The 26,922-nt window shown below is 35.5% G+C and overlaps 1 protein-coding gene and 1 long non-coding RNA gene across 2 annotated transcripts; both read right to left on the bottom strand.

The window, feature by feature from the left end:
- Nucleotides 1-2,245: 2,245 nt before the first annotated feature.
- CICDH (cytosolic NADP+-dependent isocitrate dehydrogenase) lies at nt 2,246-6,963 on the bottom strand. Its single transcript, XM_086239079.1, has 16 exons — nt 6,761-6,963; nt 5,637-5,680; nt 5,419-5,528; nt 5,034-5,071; nt 4,812-4,889; nt 4,677-4,730; nt 4,502-4,603; nt 4,220-4,311; nt 4,015-4,118; nt 3,851-3,919; nt 3,650-3,765; nt 3,519-3,553; nt 3,257-3,399; nt 3,034-3,156; nt 2,824-2,911; nt 2,246-2,471 (listed from the first exon to the last, which is right to left on the bottom strand). The coding sequence occupies exons 1-15, from the start codon at nt 6,807-6,809 to the stop codon at nt 2,833-2,835; spliced, it is 1,236 nt and encodes a 411-aa protein (XP_086095205.1). The 5' UTR covers nt 6,810-6,963; the 3' UTR covers nt 2,246-2,471; nt 2,824-2,832.
- Nucleotides 6,964-20,991: 14,028 nt separating this feature from the next.
- Nucleotides 20,992-22,982, bottom strand: LOC147286139 (uncharacterized). Its single transcript, XR_015122037.1, has 4 exons — nt 22,733-22,982; nt 22,375-22,416; nt 22,123-22,279; nt 20,992-21,391 (listed from the first exon to the last, which is right to left on the bottom strand). It is a non-coding gene; the product is annotated as an uncharacterized LOC147286139 (long non-coding RNA).
- Nucleotides 22,983-26,922: the final 3,940 nt, after the last annotated feature.

The following is a 26,922-nucleotide window of genomic DNA, read 5'->3' as shown; positions in this document are numbered from 1 at the left end:
TTTATTCATATGTTTGTAGGGTTAGAAAAAGGGGGTTACTCAATCGTATGTATTCAGGTTTGTTTTAGGAGATCTTCCATGTACAGATTGCTGAAATGCTTGGCAGTGCATACAGGTCAAAGTGCTGCAAGTATACTGTGAAACAGGTTTCAGATTTATTTGAAGAGTTATCTTCTATTATTCTTCATGACATGAAATTATTGAACAAGAACTAACGTCTGAAACTAGTTCAATTCAATCTTACAAAATCGCCAGCACACTTGTGTGTGTGTTTTTTTATTGACCATAACTCAACACACTGAAGAGTTGCCTTCTTTCCACGAAAAGGAGTCTTTCACACCAAAAAAGGATTGACGTTTAGAGTGTGACTAAACATATATAAATGCAACACAAGCACATCTAAAAATTCAAAATTTATATCTTTTTGTGTCTATTTTATACTACTCACTGAATTAGAACTGAATTCAGTAGTTAAAATAATTTGATCAACAATATACTTAGATTTTATACTATATATATATATATATATATTCCAAAATCACTAGATCAGATGACTCTTCCCTTCCATATACAAGTTACACTTGTATTTATTTATTTATTTTTGTTGGATCACACTTGTTGTATATGCTACCAATGTATATATAAACTTGCTCTGTATCATGGATTCTGCTTTAAAATTCGTAGTTTTTTCAACAATACACAGTTTTCTCGGGAACTCCATCTTAATTAATTGGATTTCTGATGAATGAATGGAACAATATTATAATAGTGTTCAACTGTTTGAATATCGTATGCATGTTCTGACTTTTCCTGTGATGAATTTGATTGTCTTGAACCAAAAACATTGCCCAATCTACCTAAAGATTAGCAGGTGCATAACTGCACATGCAATTCACGTGGCCTATGAAATTCTCTCTCACCGTAAGCCTCTAATAAACCCTATACGAATCTAGCATCCGTATATACATGAAAGTAATTAAGCTTATTGTTTTAATTTGTTACTTTCTCTAAGCCTTTATCATTGAATATTTGAATACCCAAGCTACCTAGCTAGCTAGTTGTCTTGATTTCAAAGTAGCTTGGCACGGGTGAAGAGGGAAAAGGGTATACACGTGAAATATATGAAATGAAGAATAAACCTACCTATTGACTATCTATCCATCTAGAATTCTAGATACATTGAGCATATGTAATCGTAGGCCATGAGCACTTGAAAGGGCTTTGCCCACGTTTGCAGCCACGAATAATAGCATCACATGGCATGCTTATATGGTATTATATTCTACTGTGCAACTGAGCTTGTTGCACACGTACAATATATCTCTACACTCACTCCCGCGAATGTGAACCGACTTTTTTTATTGCGTAAATACCGATAGTTTAACGAGCATAATCCGTTTAATATGTTTTTCATGTTTCTATTCTTAAATCACAAATACAAACAAGTTTAGTTGTTCAACCCAAATAAAAGACCAAAAAAAAAAATTGAATATGTGAAATTAAAGGAAAATTAATTAAGGAGAGAATTAAAAAAAAATTAATTAAGGAAAAAAAGATGGCAAAAATAAATTTGAAAAATATATAATTGATTATTAAATTTAAACCGAAACGATTTCAACTATTTAGATTTGAAGATAAATTTAAAAATTTAAAAATCATTCTGTTTTATTATACCAATTACTAGTATTATTTAGAATACACGTGTCATCATAGTACCAAACCAGCATGTCATATAGTGTTCTCATTCCACACGGCTATAACATGATTATGACTACTACTACTAACATGCTTAAATGATTCCTAGTGTGGAACTTTGTAAACCACTGGATGCTTATTCCAACAATGAGTACAAGGTACTTTATCTTTGATATCAGTACTACAGTTCACAATCTTTGAGTCGGGAAAAACGGTGACAATTACCTATAACATGAGTTTTTTTATTATTATTACTTAGAGCTTTGAAGGGTGCTTCATCGAGAAAATGGCTAAAGAGTCATAAAAGTAGGTTGAAAAAAAAAAAAAAAAGTTATAAAAGTAATTTCCATTCCAAAAGGGGTTATCAAGATCAATTTCCTTACTATTTTTCTCCGCCTGCCCTCACCGTCTCAACTAACCCCAATTTCCTTACTATTTTTCACAACTTTTTCTAAACAGAATTTTTGACGTTAACCTGCTCCTAGCAAAGAAATCACAAATTATTCTCCTCTTTTTCCGCTTAAAATCATGAAACTGACTAACTTGGACATGAAAAAGGTAAACCTGCCAAAGCCAGCAACTGAGCAAGAGAAAACAACATGCAGAACAGCAAGTCCAGAAACCAAATAGTGCACAAGAATCTAATACACTCAAAATCCAAATGGGTCTACATCTCTAACATAACACCAGGGGCAAAAGATTCCGCTACCCCGTCTTCCCTTTTTCCATCCTCCATTATTCTTTTGAAAGTACAAAGTGACCACAGCAGCCTGTCCCTGAAACACACAACCCGGGACACATTGACTTCAACAAATCCATAAATGTAATAATAAATGAAAAGGCTACTCCGTTATGATAAAAGAAAAAGGGATGGGGTACAATAGTTTCTTAAGAAAACATGAAAATCACGAGGAAATGAGAGAAGCAATAACAATATCCAAATGACTACCCATATTTCAAATGAAACTCACGTGTATTAATAGTTGCCACCTAAGAACAGGTTGTGGCTGACATTACTTCTCATAAGCTTACAATGTTAAATTTTCAAAACAGCAGGAAAAATGAAGCACAAAACAGAAAGGATCTAACATTCGATGAATAGAGTCAAGGCTGCAAGTGTTCACATACATCTATGATTCAAGAAAGCCTTGCTTTAAGTTCCTCTGCCACAGCATCAATGAACTCTTCCGTATTCAAGTAGTGGTTCCTAGCAAGCCTGCACCACACGTAAGCTTGTTATAAATGAAATCACTGCTCATATAACGACAGAATATACAGCCCACATGGGTGTGCAAACAGTATTAAGGATGAAGATATAACAATCTATTAGATACTTACTTAGGTCCATGAATAATTAGTGCGAGATCCTTGGTCATTTTCCCAGATTCCACAGTTCCAATACAAGCTGCTTCCAGTTTCAGAGTGAAATCCAAAAGTTTAGCATTGTCATCCAACTTCGCCCTGTTAACAAGAAACAATTGAATTCCCATTTAATAATTTTATCAATGAACCTTAAGATATCCACAAGAAGAACCAACTTGGAAAATATAACTTTCTTTACCTGTGAGCAAGCCCTCTTGTCCAAGCAAAGATAGAAGCTATGCTGTTCGTGCTGGTTTCGCCTCCTTTCTGGTGAACCCTGTAATGCCGAGTAACTGTACCATGGGCAGCTTCTGCTTCTATAGTCTTCCCATCTGGGCACACCTGCACCGATGAAACGCTCCAGAAAGTGAAGAACAAGGATTCACATGAAAAAGAGAATGTATTGAGAGAAGGAAAGGAGGGAAGAGGGAAGAGGGAGTATACACGTAGTTATAACATACCAGTACTGATGTCATCAATCCAAGAGATCCAAACCCTATAATGCAACCAGAAGTTAAAAACTACAACCTTCTGTGTGTCAAATCTTTGATGATAGATGAAGAAAAGGTAGCTAACAGTCTGTCATACAAACCTTGAGCTAAGAAATCACTTTGCACATCTCCATCATAATTCTTGCATGCCCAAACATACCCACCTTCGCTTTTAAGTGCATAAGCCACCATATCGTCAATGAGACGGTGTTCGTACCTTCCAGTCCAATAATATAAAGTCAATAAAAAATAATTTCACCTCAAAATCCATCATTGTAAAGTAAAATCACTCGGCTACTCACCATATGCCAGCAGCTTCATACTTAGATTTCCAATTGGCTTCATAAACTTCTTGAAATATGTCCTTGAATCTTATCTCATGAACAAACAAGAACATACATAGGTTAGAGAATGGCAAGTAAAATGATAAGTATTTGAAAACCGGCTTAATATAGAATCTGCATACCTTCCATCATACTTCTTAAGAATAGTATTTTTTGTGCTAAGATAAAGAGGCCACTTTTTCTCATAAGCAGTGGTCATGGATGCCTCTGCAAAAGCACGGATGGACTGCATACCCAAAACAAATATACAACAAAGGAACAAACAGAGTGACTCACAGCAATCAAGAAATTGTTTCAACTGAAACACAATGGGATTAGCAAATCAACCTCATCGGTGTTATACATGGACAATCCTACTCCCCCCTCCCCTGTAAAGTTGAACACCTCCAATTCTGTCTTCTCATCCGTCCCTTCCGGAACTGCAAGCATTTTCAATCTTTTCTTAGAAATCCCTTATTTATCAAGATATAAGACAAGAAATGAAAAAAAAAAAAAAAAAAAAAAAAAATCCTTTCTGTTATCAAGTTGTACTTTGCATTGATAATCTTAACTAAATTTAAATGATATATATAAAATCTCATAAACTTTCAAGCAAAGATATAAGTTTACCGAACACCATTTTCAGTTTCCCAGGTCCTTTAACAACTAAATCAGTTGCTCGATATTGATCACCAAAAGCATGTCTTCCAATGCATATTGCCTTCGTCCAACCTGAAAACCACAACAATCAGCATGGTTCCACTCTAACAAAACTTTATACAGACACAATGTGAAATTAAATTACCTGGGATAAGGCGAGGGATGTTTTTGCAAAGAATCGGTTCTCTGAAAACAGTACCTGTAGAAAAGACAGAAGGCCCTGTAATTTACCCAAAAAACTTTTCAAAGGATGAAAAGATATAGCTACACGTTCACTAACCATTTAAAATATTCCTAATAGTCCCATTGGGACTCCTCCACATCTGCTTCAAGCTAAACTCCTTCACACGACCTTCATCTGTCAATTATAACCACAATATTATGAATTTTCCATTCCTAGTGGTGATTGAAAGTATTAATATTCCAGTAAAAGTTCTAAGGGCTGTGGAGTTCAACATGAACAAATGAATGCCTAATTCCCTACATGTTCTGAAAAGTATACCTGGTGTGATAGTCGCACATTTGATTGCTACATTGTACCTAAAATACCAAGTGTTAGAGATGCAAAATGAACACCAGAATGATAGTTTCAAGTAAAAAGGTGCTTTAGGCTTTTTTTTTTTTTTTTCCTATTTTCCCTATTTCCATAAATGCACAAACATCTGAGTGGAATTGAATGCTCTCACTCTCCACTCTATCTTTTTAAGGGGAACGAAGGAGGTACCATAAAACCAAAAGGGTGCCGTAAAACAACATTTTACAGTCTAATTACCATCCTGAGCCCCTGACTGACCAAATACTAACCCATACCACTTTAGGGTAGCAATGACGAATTAAGAGAAAAATGCTCATTCTTAAAACTTTAGGTAGAGATGCAAAGCACGTACTTAAGAGTAGCCTCTGCACTTTCAACAGTAACTTTATCATCAGTGGCATCACGATGAGGAAGACCAAGGTCAAAGTACTTGATGTCCAATTCCACAAAGGGGAAAATAAGCTGCAGATATAACAAAGAGAAAATAAACATATAAGGAATCATAATATTGACCAGAAAAATATATATTGACAAAAACAATATTGGTAACTAAGGAAATCATTGAATAACCTTATCCTTTATTGATTTCCAGAAAATTCGAGTCATTTCATCTCCTGTACCACATATCAGAAGACGCATATTTAGTGAAAGAAAGTGAAATTTCTTCAACCAGTGTACACAGAACATGAAATTTGCAAAGTTGGAGTAAATGTGCATAAAAAGTGCATGTGTGCCGCCCAGTGTTAGGGCTCGTTTGACACTGCTTTTAGAACTGCCAAAACCACTTTCAGATTAGTAAAAGCATTTTTGGTTGCGTTTAGCAGAAATGAATAAAAGCTTTAAAAGCGCTTTTAAGGGGTTTTTTGAGAAGCACCTGTCCCTTCCTTAGAAAGCACTTCCAAGTGCTTTTGCATGAACCACTTATAATTTTTTATAAAAATTTGTTTGTGCTTCTTAGCAGAAGTGCTTCCAGTAAAAGCGCTACTAAGTAAAAGCGCTTCTAAGAAGTAGTGTCAAACGGACCCTTAACACTGTTCAGATGTTGTACATACTTCATGACTTAAGAAAATAGTGTCTTTGAGAGTTTTAAGCCTGGAACTACAATATATTCTTAATCAAATTTTGAATTGATGATCAGAATTGAAACCAGTTAGGACAATGGGTCAGAGAATACATATGAGATGCGAAGTGTTCATAATCAATAGTGTGCAAAGAAAATCAAAAAATCACTAGAACCCTTGAAGCGTGAATCACATTCATTTATTCAACAAAAGTCTTAGAGGCTCAAATAAATTGTATATTTGGTCTGAACACGTAAAGACGGAGATCCACTAGTCTCCAGAGGTCAAACTTCATCAAACAAATCTTCGCAGTAGTGATCAAGATTATATTGTACAGATCTTCAATAACAAGCCAAAGGGTTAGACAGTCGAATTTTTCGTTTTACAATTTTTTTCTAGGGAAAAAAACAGGTAAAGATCATTTCAGGTTAATGGGTTTTCTTTTCAGCTATTTTTTTACTGAAACAAATAAAACCCACCAGCCATTTTCGGAAGACAAAAAACAAAAATGAAGGAAAAATTAACATTTTACAGACGTCAAGAATAAACTTCGAAGTTATCGCACATAAACAATCAGATCAACAGCATGGGCATGGAAACAATCAGATCGGAGAAAAAAAATGGAAATCTCACCGTCCATCTCAACGATGGGGTTGGCCACCTTGATCTTCTCGAACGCCATGTTTCTCTTGGCCGGTCGATTGGTAGGTAGAGAGGTAGATAGGTATTGAATGGATCCGCGACTCTTCAAAAAGGAGGAGGCAGAGAGACTAGAGAAGTAGAGAGTCGCTGAGTGAATTTGACTAACGAGGCACGCACACTAACAAAGCACACAACAATCCTCCATTATTTATACTGTGAAACGCTCATTTGCTAATATTCAGCTGTTGGTGTAACTATTGTTTTTTTGGTGATTGGTCATTGGTATGCATGCGGCCCACCTACTAACTTTTGTACTTATATTCAGTCAAAAATAAAACTTTGAAAAATTTTGTGAAATAACTTTTTTTAATGCTGGAATTTTGTTTTTTTTACTCTAAATACCAAAATTAATCATGTTTTTTTTTACGATTTTGACATTTTTCCAACAAAAATACTCCTCAAAAGCATAAACGAACGCACGTTCATGAGTAGGGGTCGGGCGACCCTCCAAAGGCTGAAGCATGAAGCCCTCGAAGCTATGGACGACGACATGATGACTCCCCGAAGCTCAGGATGGCGATCCCTGGACCCCCAGTTGATGAAATGCCCACCACCTGCTTGAAGAATTGTCCCCTCGAGCAGATCAGGAGCAGGTGAGCAGCCTTCTGCTGTTGTAATTTTTTTTTTTTTTCCTAGTTTGCCTGGCCAAAACAACGTCATTTTGAGTCAGGCTTAATATTTTTTTTAAGTATCCTACTTAAAACGGCGCAGTTTTGAGCCAGGATTTAGAAAAAAAAAAATATATACATACACATCAGAACCTTTACTCGAGCCCCCCATTTTTCTAGCCCCCAAACTGCAGAACCTCAAGTGGATCTTTAAGACTTTAACAAACCAATGAATCAAACCCCAAAATTCTCAATACCTAACCCCAAACCAACACCCAACAATAATTTGTCACCGCCGGTCAACCGCCCACCACCACATTTACACCATGACCCCCCAAGGTGTGGATCCTGGATCTGTCACTGATCAAAAGTAAACACTATGTCGAACGTGGTAACAACAAATTCGACATATATTCTTCTCCAAAAGTAACCCATTTGCCGTTCAACTTTCCATTGCCACTAAACTTCCCATCACCATTGAAATTCCATCCATCATCATATTGTGACTATTGTCAAGGAGGTCATAAGGCTCCATTGGTCGAAACCTCTTCCCCCCCCCCCCCTCCCCACATCGCAAGTCATTGAGATCCTCATTCAGCCTTTGTCGAATTTGAAAACCTAGAGGTCATAGACAACCATCCGTTTGTAGTGCTTGTCGATGAGGCTTTTCCGGTGGTTCGTTGTTCTAAACGACAGTTGTTGGAGTTTTATCCATTTGTTGACGAAGGTAAGAACTCATCTCAAAATTAATTGGGTTCATGTAGAGTCTTTTGGTTTGTTAATATATATATATCATCCCGGATTAAAAATTAACGTCAAGGAATTTTGGGGCTGGGGATGAGAATTTTGTGCAAATGCGATGAACCCTGACCTCCCCTCCAATTGACGTTGTGTTTACATTACAATGTGTTTTAGTACAATGTAATGCATGGCGGCATAGTTGAAAACAACTTGGGGTTTTTTTGGCATTGCTTTTAGAAGCCTTAAAAGCACTTTCAAATAATTAAAAGCGTTTTTGCTTGTGTTTGACAAAAAAAATTAAAAGCGCTTTTGGATTATAAAATCACTTGGAAGCGCTTAAAAATGAAACTGTACACAAAGTCATTTTTGATGCTCACTGGAAATGCACTATGCCCACCTTTTTTGTTTTTCTTTTGTGCTAAATCCACTGACTATTCAACTATATGCCCACTGAAAATTTACTATGCTCAATAAAAATGTATTATGCTTACTGAAAATGTTCTTGTTAATACAATTTTTGATAGCTTTCTACTTAGGATATTTAGTTTTGCCCATAAATGAGTAAATATCCACAGTTCCCATGTGCGTGCAATTATATGTATATTTAGAATATTCCTTGGAAATAATTAGAGACTAACTTAATTATGAAAAATTGATTGGTTTTGCTAATACTAAAGATCTGCTTTCGAAGAGTTATTAAATATCCAATTCCAAATGAACATCCTACAAGAGGGCATGTTGATTATGTTGTCTGAAAAGCCAGGTGGTGCGGTTCGGAAAGAATGAATTTTCTCTTATAACAGGTCTCCGTTTTGGCAAGAAACCCATAATTAAGTTCAATGCTTGCGAAGGCGTTGAAGCAATGCATAGCATCCATAGGATCAAGGGAACATATTTTAGGAACAAAAAACATATTACGTGGAGGGATTTAGAACTAATGTTTCAATCATCCCAAAACGACGAGGATACATATCGTTTGGGCCTCCTGTACTTTGGCAACTTTGTGTTGTTGGGAAAACAGAGAAGTAATCACATTGACCTAAGGTTCCTTATGTTGTTGGAGAATGTAGATGATTTCTGCAATTTCCCTCGGTCAATCGTAAGGTACAACATGACGATGGAGTCATTTGGCGTCGATTTGCAGAGTCGGTATTCTAAGGCTGAGAAGGATGAGAGACCAATTGAATACGAACTTAATGGATTTCCTTTCGCATTCCAGGTAATTAATCATTTTAGTTTGTTGACAATGTCAGCTCCACACTTTTGAAAGCATGTTTAACGTGTTTGTTGTCTTAATTATCAAGTTTGGGCCTTCGAATGTCTTCCTTCCATATTCACAAATGCAAATGTTGTAAGGGTATCACATGATGCTCTCTCGTGCATTCTACGCTGACGAAACTCTGGGGCTGTTACGTATAAGCAACTCGTAAGCGATATACTCATATTTGACGATGGGAGTTATGTAATACATGAACTTTATTATGATATTCAATTGCCATATTCATTCGCGAGCTTAATTTGTCTATATCAGTAACTTAATCTGAATAAAAGTATTTATTTGGGATAGGTATAGAAGATATGATTAAAAGGCTAATATCAAAGAATAAAATTTAAAGATCGAGATAGTCCTACTCATCTTTCATTCTTGCATTGTTTTGGATTGTGTTGTTATGTCACCATGATAAAAAAATGTATATCAACCATTTATTTTATGAATCTCCTTTTAGCTTAATGATTTATCTTGCCTAATGGAAAATATTTTATGGTGTTGTGTTGGCTGTATTTGGGAACACGAGAATAGGTGTGGCCAAATACCTTTATAGATATTTTTAAAGCAACTAATTAGGTACATGTTTGTTGTTTGTTTATAAGTGCACATGCAACTAGTTTATGTCTAAGAGCTAAAACCAATCCTTTAAATGTGCAGTACGATTTGGACCTTGAGGTGATCCATCCATTATCGAAAGAAAATGCCCCATATTGGATTTGTAGATGGGATGACAATGTGGCCGATAAACAACACTGGAAATGTTCATGGGTTGGATGCAATTCTGGAAAAGTTGAAACAAATTAGGTCGTTTGATCGAGTGGAGCTACATCTTATGCCAACCCTTCTCAATGTCATTTGACGAATAAGACGCTAGAATAAGCGCTGGTAAACAAGTTATTATATATTGTTGGTGCATAGTTTGCGTGTTGTTATAATGTGCATATTATTATTGATTGACATTCTCGATCCATCTCTTTCCCCAAACTGAAATTATACATGCAATGTCGAGGAGATTAAAGGAAGAACTTTCTAATTTTAAAAAGCATGTACTAACCAAGACCACTTACATTGAGGCAGAGTTTGTTAAAATTAAGAAGGACATATTGACTGAGATGAAAAGCTTTATCGGGGCATTGTCTCGACAAAATAGCATAGGTTCACACAATCTCATAACTTCCCGAAATACTTTGCTGCAAGGCATGTGTATTCTTGAAATACTTTGCTGCAAGGCATGTGCAACCATTCTTTGGAGAAGGAAGATGTTCTCCACAATTTGACTATTCTGCATCAACCCATATGGAAGGCTCATATAGAGGTTCGCTAGTGAGTGATATGAAGCGAGCCCTAAGGGAAGAAGATGCATACAGGAAAGTTTTGGTGACAATTACGGGTAAGGAAGCAGGGAATGGTGTTATTGAAGTAGAGGCAGCCCACATGGACAAATTGGATACTGCCATGGATGAATTGCCACATGCAGTATTGAATCCCAACATCACGATGGAGGGGTGCACGATATCAGGAAAACAACCATTAGTTGGGACTGTGGTGGCGAGGATTGTCATCTTATTAATAAAACCCAAAATTGACTAAATAATTAAAATAGCAATTAAATTACTAAGTGCTCAAATGTAAGGCCTAAAATGTATAGGTGAGTGTTTGAGTTGGTATATCAAAGGATGTGAATAATGAGAGAAGAGAAGAGTATTTTTTATATTTTTTTTTTCAAATTTAATGGTGTGTGGAAAAATAAGGCGGGTGGGAATATAAGCACTATTTACTTATTCAAGTACTTGTCTTAATTGATTGAGTTACATGGAGACTTTGATGGGAGCTCCCTTAGTTTTATCTGTGGTCTATTTGTGTTTATTGCATTGTCTCCATTAAAATTTTAATTTGTTAGTTTTGAAGATATTGTTGCTCTCTTTAAGCAGATAGTTGGTGGAAAAGTTAAAGCTCTAAATGTAGCGGAAGGCCCATCGGATTCCAAGGTTTCTAGTGCACATATCATTTTGGGACATTTACTTCAAAGTTAATGCTAATAATTTGTTTCATGTCAATTCAATACACCTCAAGAAATGAGGGACAGGGGAAAAGAGCGAGGAACTTCATGTTAGTGCCTAAGATGCAAAGCATATCCACTTCAATATCAGTGAGTTGTACGCAAGATGCAAAACCAACCAGCAGCTGGCTTTTCACATAATGTCACTTGTTGGATGCTTTTACAAATCCAGGTTCTATAACTTACCTAATTCAAGGTATTGTCACTAATGTATCAGCAATATTAATTGTTCTTTAAAAGGCACAAATAACCAAAAGTTACCAAACAGATGCATTACACTATTACACTATTCACATTCAACACACCACTAAAAGTAAGTACTAAGTGATGATTCAGCAAATGCTTATATGTGACCTACACAAGTTGATCAGAGTACAGACAAATAAACAAAGAGTACAGGCCAGTCCCTGCATCTATACAGATCTAAAAAAACAAACACAAACATAAAAAAAAAACTGAAACTCAAGAGTTAACAAATCAGAAAACTCCCTGAGTTCCAATTAGATCTCATGCCTAAGGGGAAGGTATAGAGATCTCAAATTACCTAATCAGCAAATGCCTAATATAAATCCATTGTCAGATCCATTGTCAGCCAATGTATAGGCTAAAGCTCAGGGAGGCGAAGATCATCAGGGAAATCAATATCCACAAGGCTACATGAGTAGCACACATACATAATAGTCGAATTAGGACCCTTTGGAGCACATCAAACATGAAGCATGTTATTGCAGCCAGCCACAATACAGAGCTTCATCTCCTCACCATCGCCATCGTCCTTCTTTGTATAGTAACATGACACTTTGCTAGTTTTACCTTCACCATAGTACTTCAAACCGGTGTTAGAAGCTATCCCATCCAAAATTACTTCAACTTGTCGCACTGATTTAACTTCTTGTGAAAGTTCTTCTGTATCTTCAGCTCCTCAAGATTTTTTATCCCTGTCACTTGAAATTGTCCATCAATTGTGAGGCAATGAGTATCCTTCAGTGTAGTCTATACAACTAATTTAAATTTCCCAATTGTCGCATTCTTTGAAAGTATTATCACTTTATCTACAGGCGCCAAATAACCCTTCTTACTTGTATCATTCCATTAATTTGGAAGGATTTTGCATACAAATGCCACATCACCGACCGTCAATAGCTATTCCTTCACAAAGTTCTTGGGTCTCGTTTGGATCATGGGACAAGACAAGACTATTCAATTAAAATGGACAATAGTTCTGTGTCCCATGTTTGATGCACTTACAAGATATATGGGACTAAACACTTATTTGGGACTAAAGGGTCCCAAATAAGTAAAAATTTATGTCTCACACTAATAGGTGGGACACGAAGGGACAAGCACAAACACGAGAGAGGTGTCTCTACGCTAGGTCGTCTCTTGCCCTGGGTAGTTTGTTGCTCACATGCTCGCCTCCATCTTCTCTGCTCTTTGTCTTGCTTATCTCCATCTTCTCCTCACCAAGTATTTCTATAATCTTTGGATTTTTTTTTTTTGGTTTCGGGATTACAAAAATCTTTGTAAAATCAAAGGTTCTCTCCAGCTATTTGTCATATGGGTTATGTTATGATTCTTTCATATATTGTTCAAACATTCTTTTGATAGAGCTATATGTACAGATTGATTGATTTTAGAACATGATATTATTGATCTTGGGTCTTGTTCACTATTTTCTTTTGGATATTTTCTTGGCTTCTTTAATTTTCTTTTTCTCTATGCTTTTTTACATATATGAGATGATTCAATTCCCTCTTTTTTTTTTTTTTTTTTTTTTTTCAAACTAAGTTGTAGAAGGCATATTGCATGTATGAGGTAATTGTCGGAATATGCCCTAATGTAAATCGTCTTAATAAACGTATTGTGTATATTTCTAACATTACGGGCAAACTTGTCTTTTTTGTTTCATCCTTCATATACATACTATATTCTAATATATGTGTGTGTGCATAAAAAAGGTCCATGATTTCAAGTTAAAGGAATAATGTCCTAAAGAAGTTAGGATAGTGAGACTTATATTCTTTAGTACTTGAAGTCTAAATTGTTCCTAGTTGTAGGATTGATATCTGGACAATATCAAATTCGGTAAAATCAGCATGATCAATCTCTGCTTAACGTCTAGGATAATCAGTCTCATATTATCGGTGTAGAGACACTAGGAGAAGATCATGGGTGCCAGTATATGGTTCACTGAACGTGACCAAAGTAACGAATACCTGTCATGGAGTATTACACACTTGTCAACAGGAAATTGTTAAGTCTTGATAATACAACTGGTCTCTGGACTTGAGACACCGTGGTTGTCCTATGCGCTCGGTCGCTATGCTTTGACTATATCATAAAGCTAGGCTCTTAAAGTTTAGTTAAAGGTACATATTGGGCATAGTCACTGACGTATGAGGACATATGTGTGTTCAACAAAGAATTTATCACTCCTGGTAATAGGAGAGATGTTTCAAGAGGCAACAGATGTCTAGATTCAAGAATCTCTGGCCAGAGTACTAGATCATAGAAACAAGCTTCTATGATTGAATGAAATCAATACATAAGTGTTGGACCTCAAGGATCATGCTAAGGTTGATGAAATTTCATACCCGACCATGATTCAGGAACATAGGATAATAGAGAGACTGAATTGTATTGTAATCGAAGATGGAATAGGTTTTTCTCTCTTCCGGTTAATCCGGGTAGTCATGACACTCTGTTTGGCGTCAATCTTGACTTGTGTGGAGACCTAAGGGTAAAATGGTAATTTTTTCCGGATCATGTTATTTTGGGAACGTGTCAATCGACTGTCAAATTCAATTTGAAACCTAAAAGGTCACACGCCAATAGGTGTATTGGGAACGTGTCTTTCAACATCATTTCAACCTTATCTGACAAATTGTATTGTATTTGTCTGCAAAGTTTGGAGGACCAAACAATTATCGATTTGGCTAATTTTTTACAAGGATGACCCTTAAGGATGGACCTAAAAAATGGACGGTCCTGATCATTGAATTCCCCGCACAGTGGTGAGCTGGTGGTTAGGTGAGCGGGGAATTCCTTGCTCTATGGAGAGCAAGTGATCATTTATGTATATATATATATATATACATCGTAAGTTGCTTATTGTTCATTGTTTCTTTCATTTCAAGTTCCATGCTTTTCTCTATTATTCATGTTTGGAAATTGGAAGGAAGTATTATTAGGGTTGTTTTGTTGCTTTTTTTTTTTTTTTAATTGCTTGTGAGTTATTTCATACTGGACTGTTTCATATGAAAAAGAAAAATAATAAGAGTAAAATTTGGACAATGTTATGTTAAACTGGATTTGGCAATGATATCAGCATGAATTTTGTTGCTGGTTGCACAAATGCACAGTCCTTACCAGGAGGTTGCTGCATCTTTTTTGATGATTGCAGTTGCCAATATTTTTCAGACCATACAGTAGTAAATAGACACTTCATTATATTTTAGAGATAAGGATTCAGAGAGTTCTTTAATTGTCAGTCATGTATTTTCCTGATTTATTTGTAGCAACTAAGTTTATATCACTCTTACAGCATCTTATTCCACTTTTTTTTTTTTTTTTTTTAAATATAAGTTTCATGTAATTACCATTATTGAATAAGAAATCCAATTTATGTTTTTGTACGTTAATCATAGACTACTAAGCGGTGTTTGTACTAGAGCAATATATGACTTTGTATAGTTTAGAGTGTAAACAATTCATTTCAAAAAAAGAGTGTAAACAATGTACTAACCTAATTAACATGTCAAATTTATGAAACCATTTAGGAAGAATTTAATTGCTTCTTTATTTTTTATTTGTAAATTTATCTAGATACTTGGGGCTGTTTTGTTGCTTCTTTTTTTTAATTGCTTGGTGGCTGTTTCGGATACTTGGGGGCTGTTTTGTTGCTTCTTTCTTTTAGCTAGATACTTGATTAATTTTTTTTCATATGATGACTAGAGATGGATCAAAATAAAAACAAGTGATAACCCGAAAGAAAAATAGGATTGTTACGGCTATACTTGCAAAAGAGTGAGAGAGGCTTTGATTGTGTGCATCCATGATGATGGTTGTTGTAACCGCATATTACTATGAAAAGTATCATCTTAAGAATCACACTTTTGCTAGGAATGAGACTCGATTGAGTCTTCTAAATCGCTTTATAACTGATAGTGATACAACATGTGTGAATGAGCTCTGAATGGATAGGAATATCTTTGGAATTTTGTGTGAATTACTTCGTACTAGTGGAGGGTTGAAGATGAATGGTAGGGTGTGCATTGAGGAGCAAATTTGTATATTTACATATACTTGCCCATCACGTAAAAAACTAATTCATAATAGATTTGGGCGATCTGAAGAGACAATTAGTAGGTACTTCAATGCGGTTCTAAGGCTCCATGAAATCCTATTAAGAGTGTCAGATCATGTGCCTAATGATTGCACTGATGAAAGGTATAAATGGTTTAAGGTATGTTTATACACTAGTAAATTAAGACATTAATTTTTTTTTTTTTAATTTTTTTGACATGTAAATTGAACCTTGTAGATTTGTTTGTATAAAATTGTTTGAGAGCATTAGATGAGACTTATATTAAGGTGCATGTCTCGGAGGTTGACAAGCCAAGATATCGAACAAGAAAAGGTGAAATAGCCACTAATGTGTTTGGTGTTTGTTCTCGAGATATGAAGTTCATATTCGTATTACCTGGTTGGGAGGGTTTCGCATGAGACTCTAGGGTACTTCGAGATCCTATATCTAGGCCACATGGGTTAAGGGTCCCAACTGGTAAGACTAATACAAATAAGATAGGTGAATAATATTATAGATTTAATTTATTTTTTAACATGAAGTCCTCTATATTTTTATGTTATTATTACCTTGTGGATGCCGGTTACACAAATGGCCGCATGGTGAAGGGTTTCTTGCACCTTATAGAAGTACATGGTATCATTTGTTCGAATGGAGAGATGAATGTGCGCCTTTGAATTACCGGGAATACTTTAACATGAAGCATGCATCATCAAGGAATGTGGTGGAACGTTGTTTAATTTGGACTCCTTAAGATTCGTTGAGCTATTTTAAGGAATCCATCATTCTATTCACTAAAAACTCAATGTCGAATAATAACTGCTTGTTGTCTTTACACAACTTGATTAGGAAATAAATATCTTTGGATCTAATGGAGTATGAAGTTCATCACGATCTCATCAATGAGATCAATGAGGATCATGGAAATATTGAAAATATTGGACCATCCGATCAATGGTCTGAATGGAGGGATAATCTAGCCAATCAAATGTTTAATGAGTGGATGGGTAATAGAGCAACATAAGATTCTTGCATTTGAGTTATGGTTCATGTCAAAAAATGCATAATGTAATGTTGAATGTATTTTTATGAATATAATGTTGAATTTGACTTATGAATGTAATGTTATTCATTTGAGTTATGAATGTAATGTTGTATGTATTTGATATATTGAACATTTGTTCTAAATTGTCATCTTTTTTTTTTTTAATATCTATTTTATGAAAGTTTAGCTAATATTCTTTTATTATTATTATTATTTATATGAAAATATAACTAATATTTGTGTTAGTTTTTAGTAGATGGCCAACACTAGGTATGTATGGACTGTCGCAGAGGAGGATGCAAGTGGCAACCATTGTGACACAGGGCAATTCATAGCTGGTACAAATCAAGTGATAGAGAATAAATTAGCAAGACTTGTCCCAAATACGAAAATTAGAGCTAGCCCACATATAGCCTCCAAAATAAAAAAAATGGAGGCAAAAATATGCTATTGTCTATGACATGCTGAACCAAAGTGGGTTTTCTCGGAATGATGAGATGAAATGTGTGGTGATTGATAGAGATGATGTGTGTGGCAAGCTTATTTACAAGTATGAATACAAATTTCTATTTCATAATTAATTTTCATAAAATTTTAGTTTGCATTTGAGTTGGACATATATGTGTTTTTTTTTTTTTATTATTACAGACTCATAAAGGAGACAGCAGGGTGAAGAGAAAAGCCTTATCCATTATTTGAGAGGTTTCATAACATTTTTGGCAGATATTGTGCGAGTGGATCGGAAGTCAATGCATGATGATGACGATGTTGAAAGCAACAACCTTGATTGGGTTGTATGCAGATCAACCTACACAACAACAATCTCAGCATACCCAACAAACATCTCACACTCAGGTTGCATCCTCAAGTAGGTAGAGGGCAAGACCAGCTGACAAGCTTTTTGATGGTTTAGGAAAAATGGCTTAGACCTTTCAGTCTATGAATGAGAATATAGACACCAAAGTGCAAGTGCTAGCTGATAGTTTGAAGGATCTCAATGAGGACAAATTCATGGCAGATGAGCTAAAGAGGATGAGGCTTCCTATTTCGATTCGTATCCAATTATTGACCTTGTTTGCAGATCAAACAATATCATTTGTGTTCAAGTCCATGGGTAATGATGAGGAAAGGGATGCATGACAGGATCGCCCCCGGATTCTACCCTGAACCCGGAGTGAGTTCTGTGGGATTCCATTACCAAGGAAAATTTTATCGGAAATTCGGCAGAACCTCTCCTGGAATTGAACTAACCCATACTTATAATACTTGCAGAAAACACGTCTATTCCTTTCAGCCACCTCTACCACAAAGCCAAAGAGGGTCTCTGACCCGTCCAAAGATAAAGTAAAATACATACAACTAATTTTTTTCTTCTTCAGATTATCAGAGTCATTCTAGATTTTATACAAATAAAAAAAATGTAAGGAGACTCTAGCCTATGAGGTCCTCAAACATTTTCGATATGTCTCGACGTTCCTCTTGGCTCGACTGCTCCTACTTGGGGGAAGATTTAAAACAAAACAGACAACACGTGAGAGAAAAATCTTAGTGAGTGGACAAGTTATGAAAACGAAACATAAAATTTATTTATCTTTTTAGAAGCCTTAAAATCAAATAATTCTGAGACCTCACATCACTCTTTGAAATTTCCCAGTTCTTAAAAGCCTGTCGAAACTCCTTTTCAAACAAAGTCAACGATTAGTCCACGTAAACATTTTCATCATTCAAGTAAACACAATGATCCGAGAGGAACTTCCATAAAACATACAAGGTAAATGACTACATATGATATAACGCCAAAATAAACAATAATGTAATTAACTCAAATCCTCCATTGTCATTCAAGCAAACTACCATCTCTAGGTCATGAACTGAAACATCACATCATATTATTATTTGGGAGAGCTGCTAGTCATACACTTAGGTAATTAAGCTCGCCACATCCCGAGCATAGGCACGAGCAGGCAAATAAGCTCGCCATTTTCCATGCAGAGTGATCTCGATGCACGAGCAGGCAGGAATGCTCGCCACTTCTCATGCAGAGCAAATCTATACACGAGCAGGCAGAAATGCTCGTCACTTCTCGTGCAGAGCAAATCTATGCACAAGTAGGCAGGTAACTAGGCTCACCACTTTTTGTGCAAAGCGAATCGATGCACGGGTAGACAGGTAACTAAGCTCGCCACTTCCCGTGCAAAGCGAATCGATGCACGGGTAGACAGGTATCCTCGCACAAACTCAATCTTAACGTTCTCGAATCTAGCTCATAACTATCATTGGTTAATAATATAATGCTCCTTGTATTTCAGATTCATCTCTACCTATGCAACATCATCAACACTTGCTGTGAGAACATTTATTCTTAAAACATAGAATTCTAAACCCCAAACAAATCTTAATTTAATAACCAAGAAGCTACACCCATAAATAAAATTAAAGCTTCTAATTTAAAACATTTACTCTCCACCAAAACAAAACCATTCATAATATCTCAAAGCCACAAAATAACCTCTTGACAAGAGAAATCATTTAATAAAACTCAAGGCAAGCCTTCTTTAAACAAATGTAAATGTAACAGTTTAGGAATCATAAATCACTTATAGACGGATCAATTCCCAAGATCTTGCAACTCGATCCATACTTAGATAAATCAAGAGAGAATTAATTTATAAAGTATGTAAAACATTTCAAAAGTAAGAGTCCACTTACGATGCAAAAAATCTAAATAAACTTAAGATAACAAATAGAATAATAAATCGTGAAATTTATAAATCATTTATAAAAACAAGGGGTCCACTCACTAATTGGGAAACCTAGCTTCGATCCTTCGCCGAATCATCACGAGTCACGATCATCTCGCCTATATAAAAAGCAATAATATACAATTAGTCCCGTCTCAACAACCAATAAAGTGTGTGTACAAGAAATCTAAATAAACTTAAGATAACTACATTTCAAAAGTAAGAGTCCACTTACGATGCAAAAAATCTAAATAAACTTAAGATAACAAATAGAATAATAAATCGTGAAATTTATAAATCATTTATAAAAACAAGGGGTCCACTCACTAATTGGGAAACCTAGCTTCGATCCTTCGCCGAATCATCACGAGTCACGATCATCTCGCCTATATAAAAAGCAATAATATACAATTAGTCCCGTCTCAACAACCAATAAAGTGTGTGTACAAGAAACCCAACGTCCTAGCTAATTCGCGTTCTTCCTAATGGTTATAAATCGCTTCCTTGAAACTATGATCACTACTACAAAATAGCATTCAGACAACGGATTTTCACCGTTGTCTAAGTTTATAATTTACCGTCGTCTAATCGAGTGTTGTCTATTCATACCCCCAATAGACAACGGATAAAATCCGTTGTCCTGGTGCACCTACACAACGGTTATAGATGTACCACCGTTGTATATACAACCTTTAAAATCAATGATTTGGAAGATACCGTTGTTGAGTGCCAATTTAAACATCGGTTTATATTTAAAAACCGATGTGTATATATATGTTAAACAACGGTTATGTTAAGTAAAGAATTGGTTTTACAACTATTTTAGGTAGAAACACGAGGTGAAATAGCCATTAAAACAACGGTTTATTGTTAATAACCGTTGTGTAGGCTATTGAAAATAGGTATACTGCCATGTCTATAGGTCTTTCATACTACGTTGTTTACATGAAACCGTTGTATGAATGCATTAAAAACATCAGGTTTTAACCATATAACCATTGTATATACTTATTTGGTACATCGGTTTTGAGTTAGAAACTGTTGTATGAAGGCATTTAGCACAATGGCTTTTTAAGGTTTGTATGGTATGCTTATGGATTAGACAATGGTTTCTGATATTGAACAATTGTAAGTTAAGGGTATAGACCACGCTTTTGATCGAAAAACGGTTGTATAATGTGCCTGTTTACATCTGTTTTAAGAAGCTCCCAATTGTCTTTGACCACAATGCAATTATAAACAAAAATGCACAATCTGATGAGATAGACTGTTTTGGTACAACCATTGTTCCAAATTGATTCCCATCATAATTAACATTCCTAATAAATTATACATTTACAAAATACCATTCACAATAATAAAGAATTGGAATTTATAAAATACTAAATAATATAAGATATTTCAAGATAGTAATTGTATATATGCCTTAACCCAATTCCATTTACAAAACCAACCATGCCATACACAAAAACCCTCCATATATGCCTTTCCAAAATATCAAGCATCAATCTAATCTACCAAATTGCTGCCATATATCAAAAGTATTATCCAGCAAAGCTAGCCTATCAATCATTAATATCCCCAAGCTAATCTAACAAAGTAATCAATCATATATATACTCCAAGCTAGTCTAACTAAACACATGGCCTACAAAATCAAGTCAAAAAGGTGTCATATATGCAATAATCCAACATTAGTCTACATATACTACCCCACAAAGTTTGCCCATTTAGCCCGGACTTCATTGATATCTAGCTTCTTGGGTATAAGTGTTGTCCTTCCTCCGCTCCCACTGAAATAAGGCAGAAATGGAGTACTAATTAAAAATAAAATTCAACCCAAAATGCAAACCTTCACAGCAGCAACATCAACACCCGGGGTCTGAGTCTTAAAAATTATTATCAATGCTATTAACAGAATCATTAGAAAGCAAAAAACATAAAAGAGAAAGAACACATGAAATAGATTCCAGACATGTAGCAGTAACATTGCATCCTCTAAATTCAGCATATTAAGCTTGTTCAAGCCTGCCATGCACAAATGAAAGTCGAGCAACTGAGTCTTAGAAAGGTAAAGATAAACAAACATTATGAGGGATAAACGTAAATGATCCAGCAAATTGATACCCTAAAGAAAACAGTATGATAATGTCAAATAGGATGCTGGATTTTCCTTGCTCTCCCTTAGAAAAATTCCTGTTTATAGGCTTTTTCCTTTTATTTTCTCTTAGTACTGTCAACTATAATAATAATAATAATAAGAAATACTCCTAAAAATAGGAGCATCAGCAGTTGTTGCTCCTTTACAGCTTGAGCTAAGATGGTAGTGCATCAAAGTTGGATTCTCTCTCTATCATAGCCAGTGTGTAAGTAGTGTCACCATCCTACTCTTCTAATTGCATATATAAAGAGTCTATGATTGTGTTTGAATGTGTGTGTGTGTACACACGCAAATAAGAAAAACAGAAATTGAGAGAAGCAGAAAACTATTGATGCATTGACAACTAGAAAAACTATGGAATACCTTTCAAAGAAGAAACTCCATAATCATTAATGTTACAGTTGGATATCTATAACTCATTCAAGTTAGCAAACTTCCTACGAGCACATGTTGGAGACATGCATCAATGATGCCTTACCACTCAACATCTCCTCAGTGAGCTCCATCTACTCATTGTAGTCTGCATAAGTCATTGTACTCAGTCATTTCACCTTCATTTGATTAAATGAAAAACAATATAAGGAATAAGCTAGTAATGAAGTAGTATTGATTTACCACTCAACATTTCCTCAGTGAGCTCCATCAAGTCATTGTAGTCTGCAAAAGGCATACAGAAATTACAGGTAGGGAACTGAGGATTATGAGTCATTTCACCTTCTTTGGATTTAATGCAAACAATATAAGGAATAGGTGTATCAATGTTGGAAGGGACATACGGACAATGCAATGCTGGTATAGTTTAACATTGAACTGTAAACATAATGAGGTAGTATTGATTTGTCTCATTGAATCAAGATGTCACTGTAAGACACAATAATAAATTACCATGAAAATATTTGCCGCTCATACATTTTATTGGTGAAAAAGTAGTATTTGAAATGAAATATTTCTTTGAAAATGTCAGTGTACATACCTTTGTATCAAAGTGCAATCAATCAACACCTTTCCAATTATCAACATCATAAGTAGTGTAATGCTTGCAACACCTGCTACCTTGAGCCTACAACCAGTGGCATTGCCTTGACCACTCACTTCTTGCAGATCCCTAACATAATTCATTGCATAATTTGACACCACCAAAGAATCCTATAGGCATGAAGACTGCAGCAACTAATGAGTCCAAAAATAATCCAAATCTTGTATCTGTTCTTATTGATTCAAGCACACATGAAATTCACTTTAATTGAAAAACGTAGAACAAGAGATTAAAGCATAACTAAAATGAGAATCCCAAAGACAATTTCAGTCAATTACATACCTAAAAAACCTATACATGGAACTCTTAAATTGCCTAGAAAATTTGGGAAGTTAGGAAAAAGAGATAACCAAAAATCTTAATTTCTTTTTTTCCTAATTATGATCGTCTTGGTACTAAGATGATTTTATTTTTCTGCACAATAGCAACAGAGGACTCCCAAAAATTCTTATGTCTATCAGACTCTTAGTAATTGTCACCTTACTCATAATTTTATTAACCCATAACTCCTGTTTAATTTCTGAAAATAGATTAACCAAAAACATAAGTAAAAAAAAAAAAAATCTTGCTTTCAAGAATTTGGAACCCCTTGATTAGTCTAGTTTTTCATTTGTGCAAACGAAATCACTAACAAAAAATAAATAAACTGAATTTTCTTTTCTAGTCCGGCCCTGAACTCTTAGCATCCAAAGACAACCAAAATAATTTTCTCACCAAGCAAACACCACAAAACAGAGCAAGCATCGAGACACCAATTGCTTCAATTGGAACAAAATTCACCGTAGAAATGAACATTTAAACCCTAAACTTCCAAGAGAGGTAACGGAATTCAAATAAAAAAAAACCAAGAACCCTAAAATCGAGACCAAATTCAATGCAAGAAAGATAGAAATGAGAGAAACCCTAACAGAGAAGAACCACTAGGCAAATGAATTGAAGAAATTCAATCACAATAAAAAACACAGAGAGAAGTTAGAAGAGGGATAGATAGGGAACGTACGTGAAGGGCATGTGCGAGAGCGGAGTCAAACCAGAGCTCGGCCTTGTGCTTGTCGTCGTTCTCGTCCTTCATGAAGTCGAAGAAGCACAGCGCCGAGAACTCGTAGACCTCGTCGACCATCATCGTCGTTGTGTTGGAGTCCTCAAGCACAGGCATAAAAAGAAAAAACAGATTAGACACAACACAATGCACAAATAGTGACCAAGCATTTTTTATGCACTTTAGTGACCAAATTAAAAATAGGTCACTTAAAGTCAAATATTTGGTCACAATTAATTAAAATTTAAGGGGCAAAATGAATTTCCTTAGAGCCAAACCTTTTAGTGATTAACCAATATTATTGGTCACTAAATCTACTTCTTTAGTGATGAATTTTACATTCATCACTAAAATTTTCATCACTATAGCCAATATTTCTTGTAGTGAATGTCAGGAAGTACAAGAGTTGCTCCTAGATACCTTGCCACTACAACTGCAGCAATCTACAGAATACCAAGGAATGGATTACTGAGAGGATAAGGAATTGGTTTAAAATATCAGTGGCTAATTGAAAAAAGTACAACAGAAAATCTTTATGAAAATATAAACAAGATATGCAACATCCATAGAGTAGCACTACACATTTCCTATCATATTTAACAACCATTTGATCCACCAATGGACAAAAGGATGAAATGACTGAATTTGTTGCAATTTAGGGAAAAAAAAAATTAGACTATATTCAGGAAGATTAAGTTCCAGTTTAGAGGACCCAGAAAAATAAAAGCCAAATAACTCCATCAACTAAATGGACTTTTAATTTAAATACCTGTGAAACATGGTATTCAGGGCCATTTGTTAATGAGAAAAGGACAAACCCCTCCGTCTGGTCAACATCATCTGCCAACCAGGTAACATGTAAGAATTTACATAAAGGAATTAGGCAACACAGGACTGTGATAAACAATACATGAAACTATCAGTCACTTCAAAATGTAAAGCAATCTTACCCAAAGCTGGCTTAGACCAACATGGTTTTAACTCTTCGCCACCATTTTCCCAAGGCCCCCCATTCTTCTTAACAGAGGTAACAAGGCCCTCCTTTGAAATCTTGGCATTTTCTAAGGTATCTCTTCCTCCCCCTCCTGGAAATTTCTCCTACATAAAGCAAAAGAGAAGGAAGCCCTGTAAATAAATGCTCAAATTTATTCATTGTAAATAAACAATGTCAACTTCATCTAAATTTATACATGATCTAAATTTATTTAAATTTATACATGAGCTCCACTAGAACTCTATACAACTCTTTTAGAGTGATGACTGATGAATACCCCTAAAGAGAAATTATAACTATTGAATTCAAGAGGGAAAGGATAACAAAAGAGTCTTGAATTCAATAATTAACTCAACATAGAGTTCATCATAACTATATGACTTAGTTGACCAGAAATCTTTCTTCAACTCTTGGAGAACTAAAATTCTGAATCCATTTTGCCTCTCTAATTCCGACAAGCAAAGGATGGGGAATGACACAGTTAAACATTTCAGAAAGTGGCTAAATCTATAGTAACCCGGAAAGATGGGTATTGCTATGATTCAACTTCAATTACAACAAATCAATCAAAACCCATCAAGGAATACAAATCAACTGAAACAGAGACCGAGACAGAGAGATCGATATTACACATATTACACAATGACATTTATGTTGTTATTCTACAAAATGACAGAGAAAAATCATACAAATTAAGAACAGTTAATGAACAAAATTAATAATAATTAAGAACAAAAATTCCTATTAAAAATCCTAGTTCATGAGATTAAACCAAGCAAGAAAATTTTAAAAAGAGATGACATGAAAGGAATCAACCTCAAAAAACAGACGAATCTAACCTCAAATCCCTCCAAAGTAAACCCACAAAAAAATTACAAAAAAAAAGAAAAAAAAAAAAAGATAACAAAACACAAATTCAGCAACGTAGAGGAAATAATCAAGAACTTCATGTGAGAACCCTAGCACAGAGGAAAAACAAAAGAGTAAAGTGAGGGAAAAAGCACCTGAAAGCCCAGTGTGAGCTCAGCGAAGTCAATGGTCCAGATTAGGGTTAGGGTTTCAAGCTTTCCCAAATCTTTGTGTGATTTGGTTGGAGGATAGCATAAATCCAGTGATTTCAGAAGGCATAAACGACTGAGAGTCGACATGATAAGAAGATGTGTGCAGCCATGGCGACGGTGATGAGAAGACGAGTGCGTACATGGTGGTGAAAGGGCGACACAATGGTGGTGAGGGACGGTGATGGGTGATGGCCATAATCAGAAGAGAGAAAGAGAAAGAGTGAGCAAAGTGAGAGTGCGGGAGGTCTGGGTTTTGGGAAGAAGCAAGTCTGGGTTTGAGGGCACGAGGAGGAGGAGGTCTGTGTTCTGTCTGAGGGGTTAAAGGCGCGATGGTTTTTTTCATTAACGCGGGCGTGTATTTTGTCAAATACAAAGACCCGCAAATTTTTTTATTTTTCTGTAACTTGTCCAACACAACGGTTTTACTTAAAACTATTGTGTTTAATAATTTAAGAAAATTCATCCGACCAAATAGCATTGGATATGATACCTTCATATAACAGTTTATTAAAATCCGTTGTGTATTAAATTAAGATAACGGACAAAATAAGAACCGTTGTCTATTGACTGTTGTCTATTTATATAATTGTAGTAGTGGATACTCTGAAACCTATTCCCAAACATCCTCGGTTCGACCCACGACACCCAAGATCTCAAACTAGACCAAAATCTCGAAATGAACCCTGCACGTGGCTCACCTAAAACAAAAAAATCATCCGAGGATAACTTCGTTATCCAACAAGGGTCCGCTTTGATCCTAAATGAACTTCCGTCAACTCGAGTAGCCTCCACCTACCCAAATCGCCAACTGACTTAGTCAAAAAAATTCAAATTAATGCTAAGAAATCAAAATGACAGTAGGGTGATTAGAACCATCGTCGTCGCCGCTCAAAGTGGCGGTACTAAGATCAAATTTCACAACACTTTTAAATTCTAAACTTCAATTGAGTTTCAAATGGATAGATATTGTCCAACGATGGTCCAAGAATAATCCCTAAACCAAAATTTTCAAGGCAAACCCGAAATGGCCCAT

The sequence above is a fragment of the Dryas octopetala genome, chromosome 4, assembly GCF_963921425.1.
Source record: "Dryas octopetala chromosome 4, drDryOcto1.1, whole genome shotgun sequence".
NCBI classification, from domain to species: domain Eukaryota; kingdom Viridiplantae; phylum Streptophyta; class Magnoliopsida; order Rosales; family Rosaceae; genus Dryas; species Dryas octopetala.
Note: the sequence above shows the minus strand (reverse complement) of the source record. Positions and strands in the feature narration are given on the sequence as shown.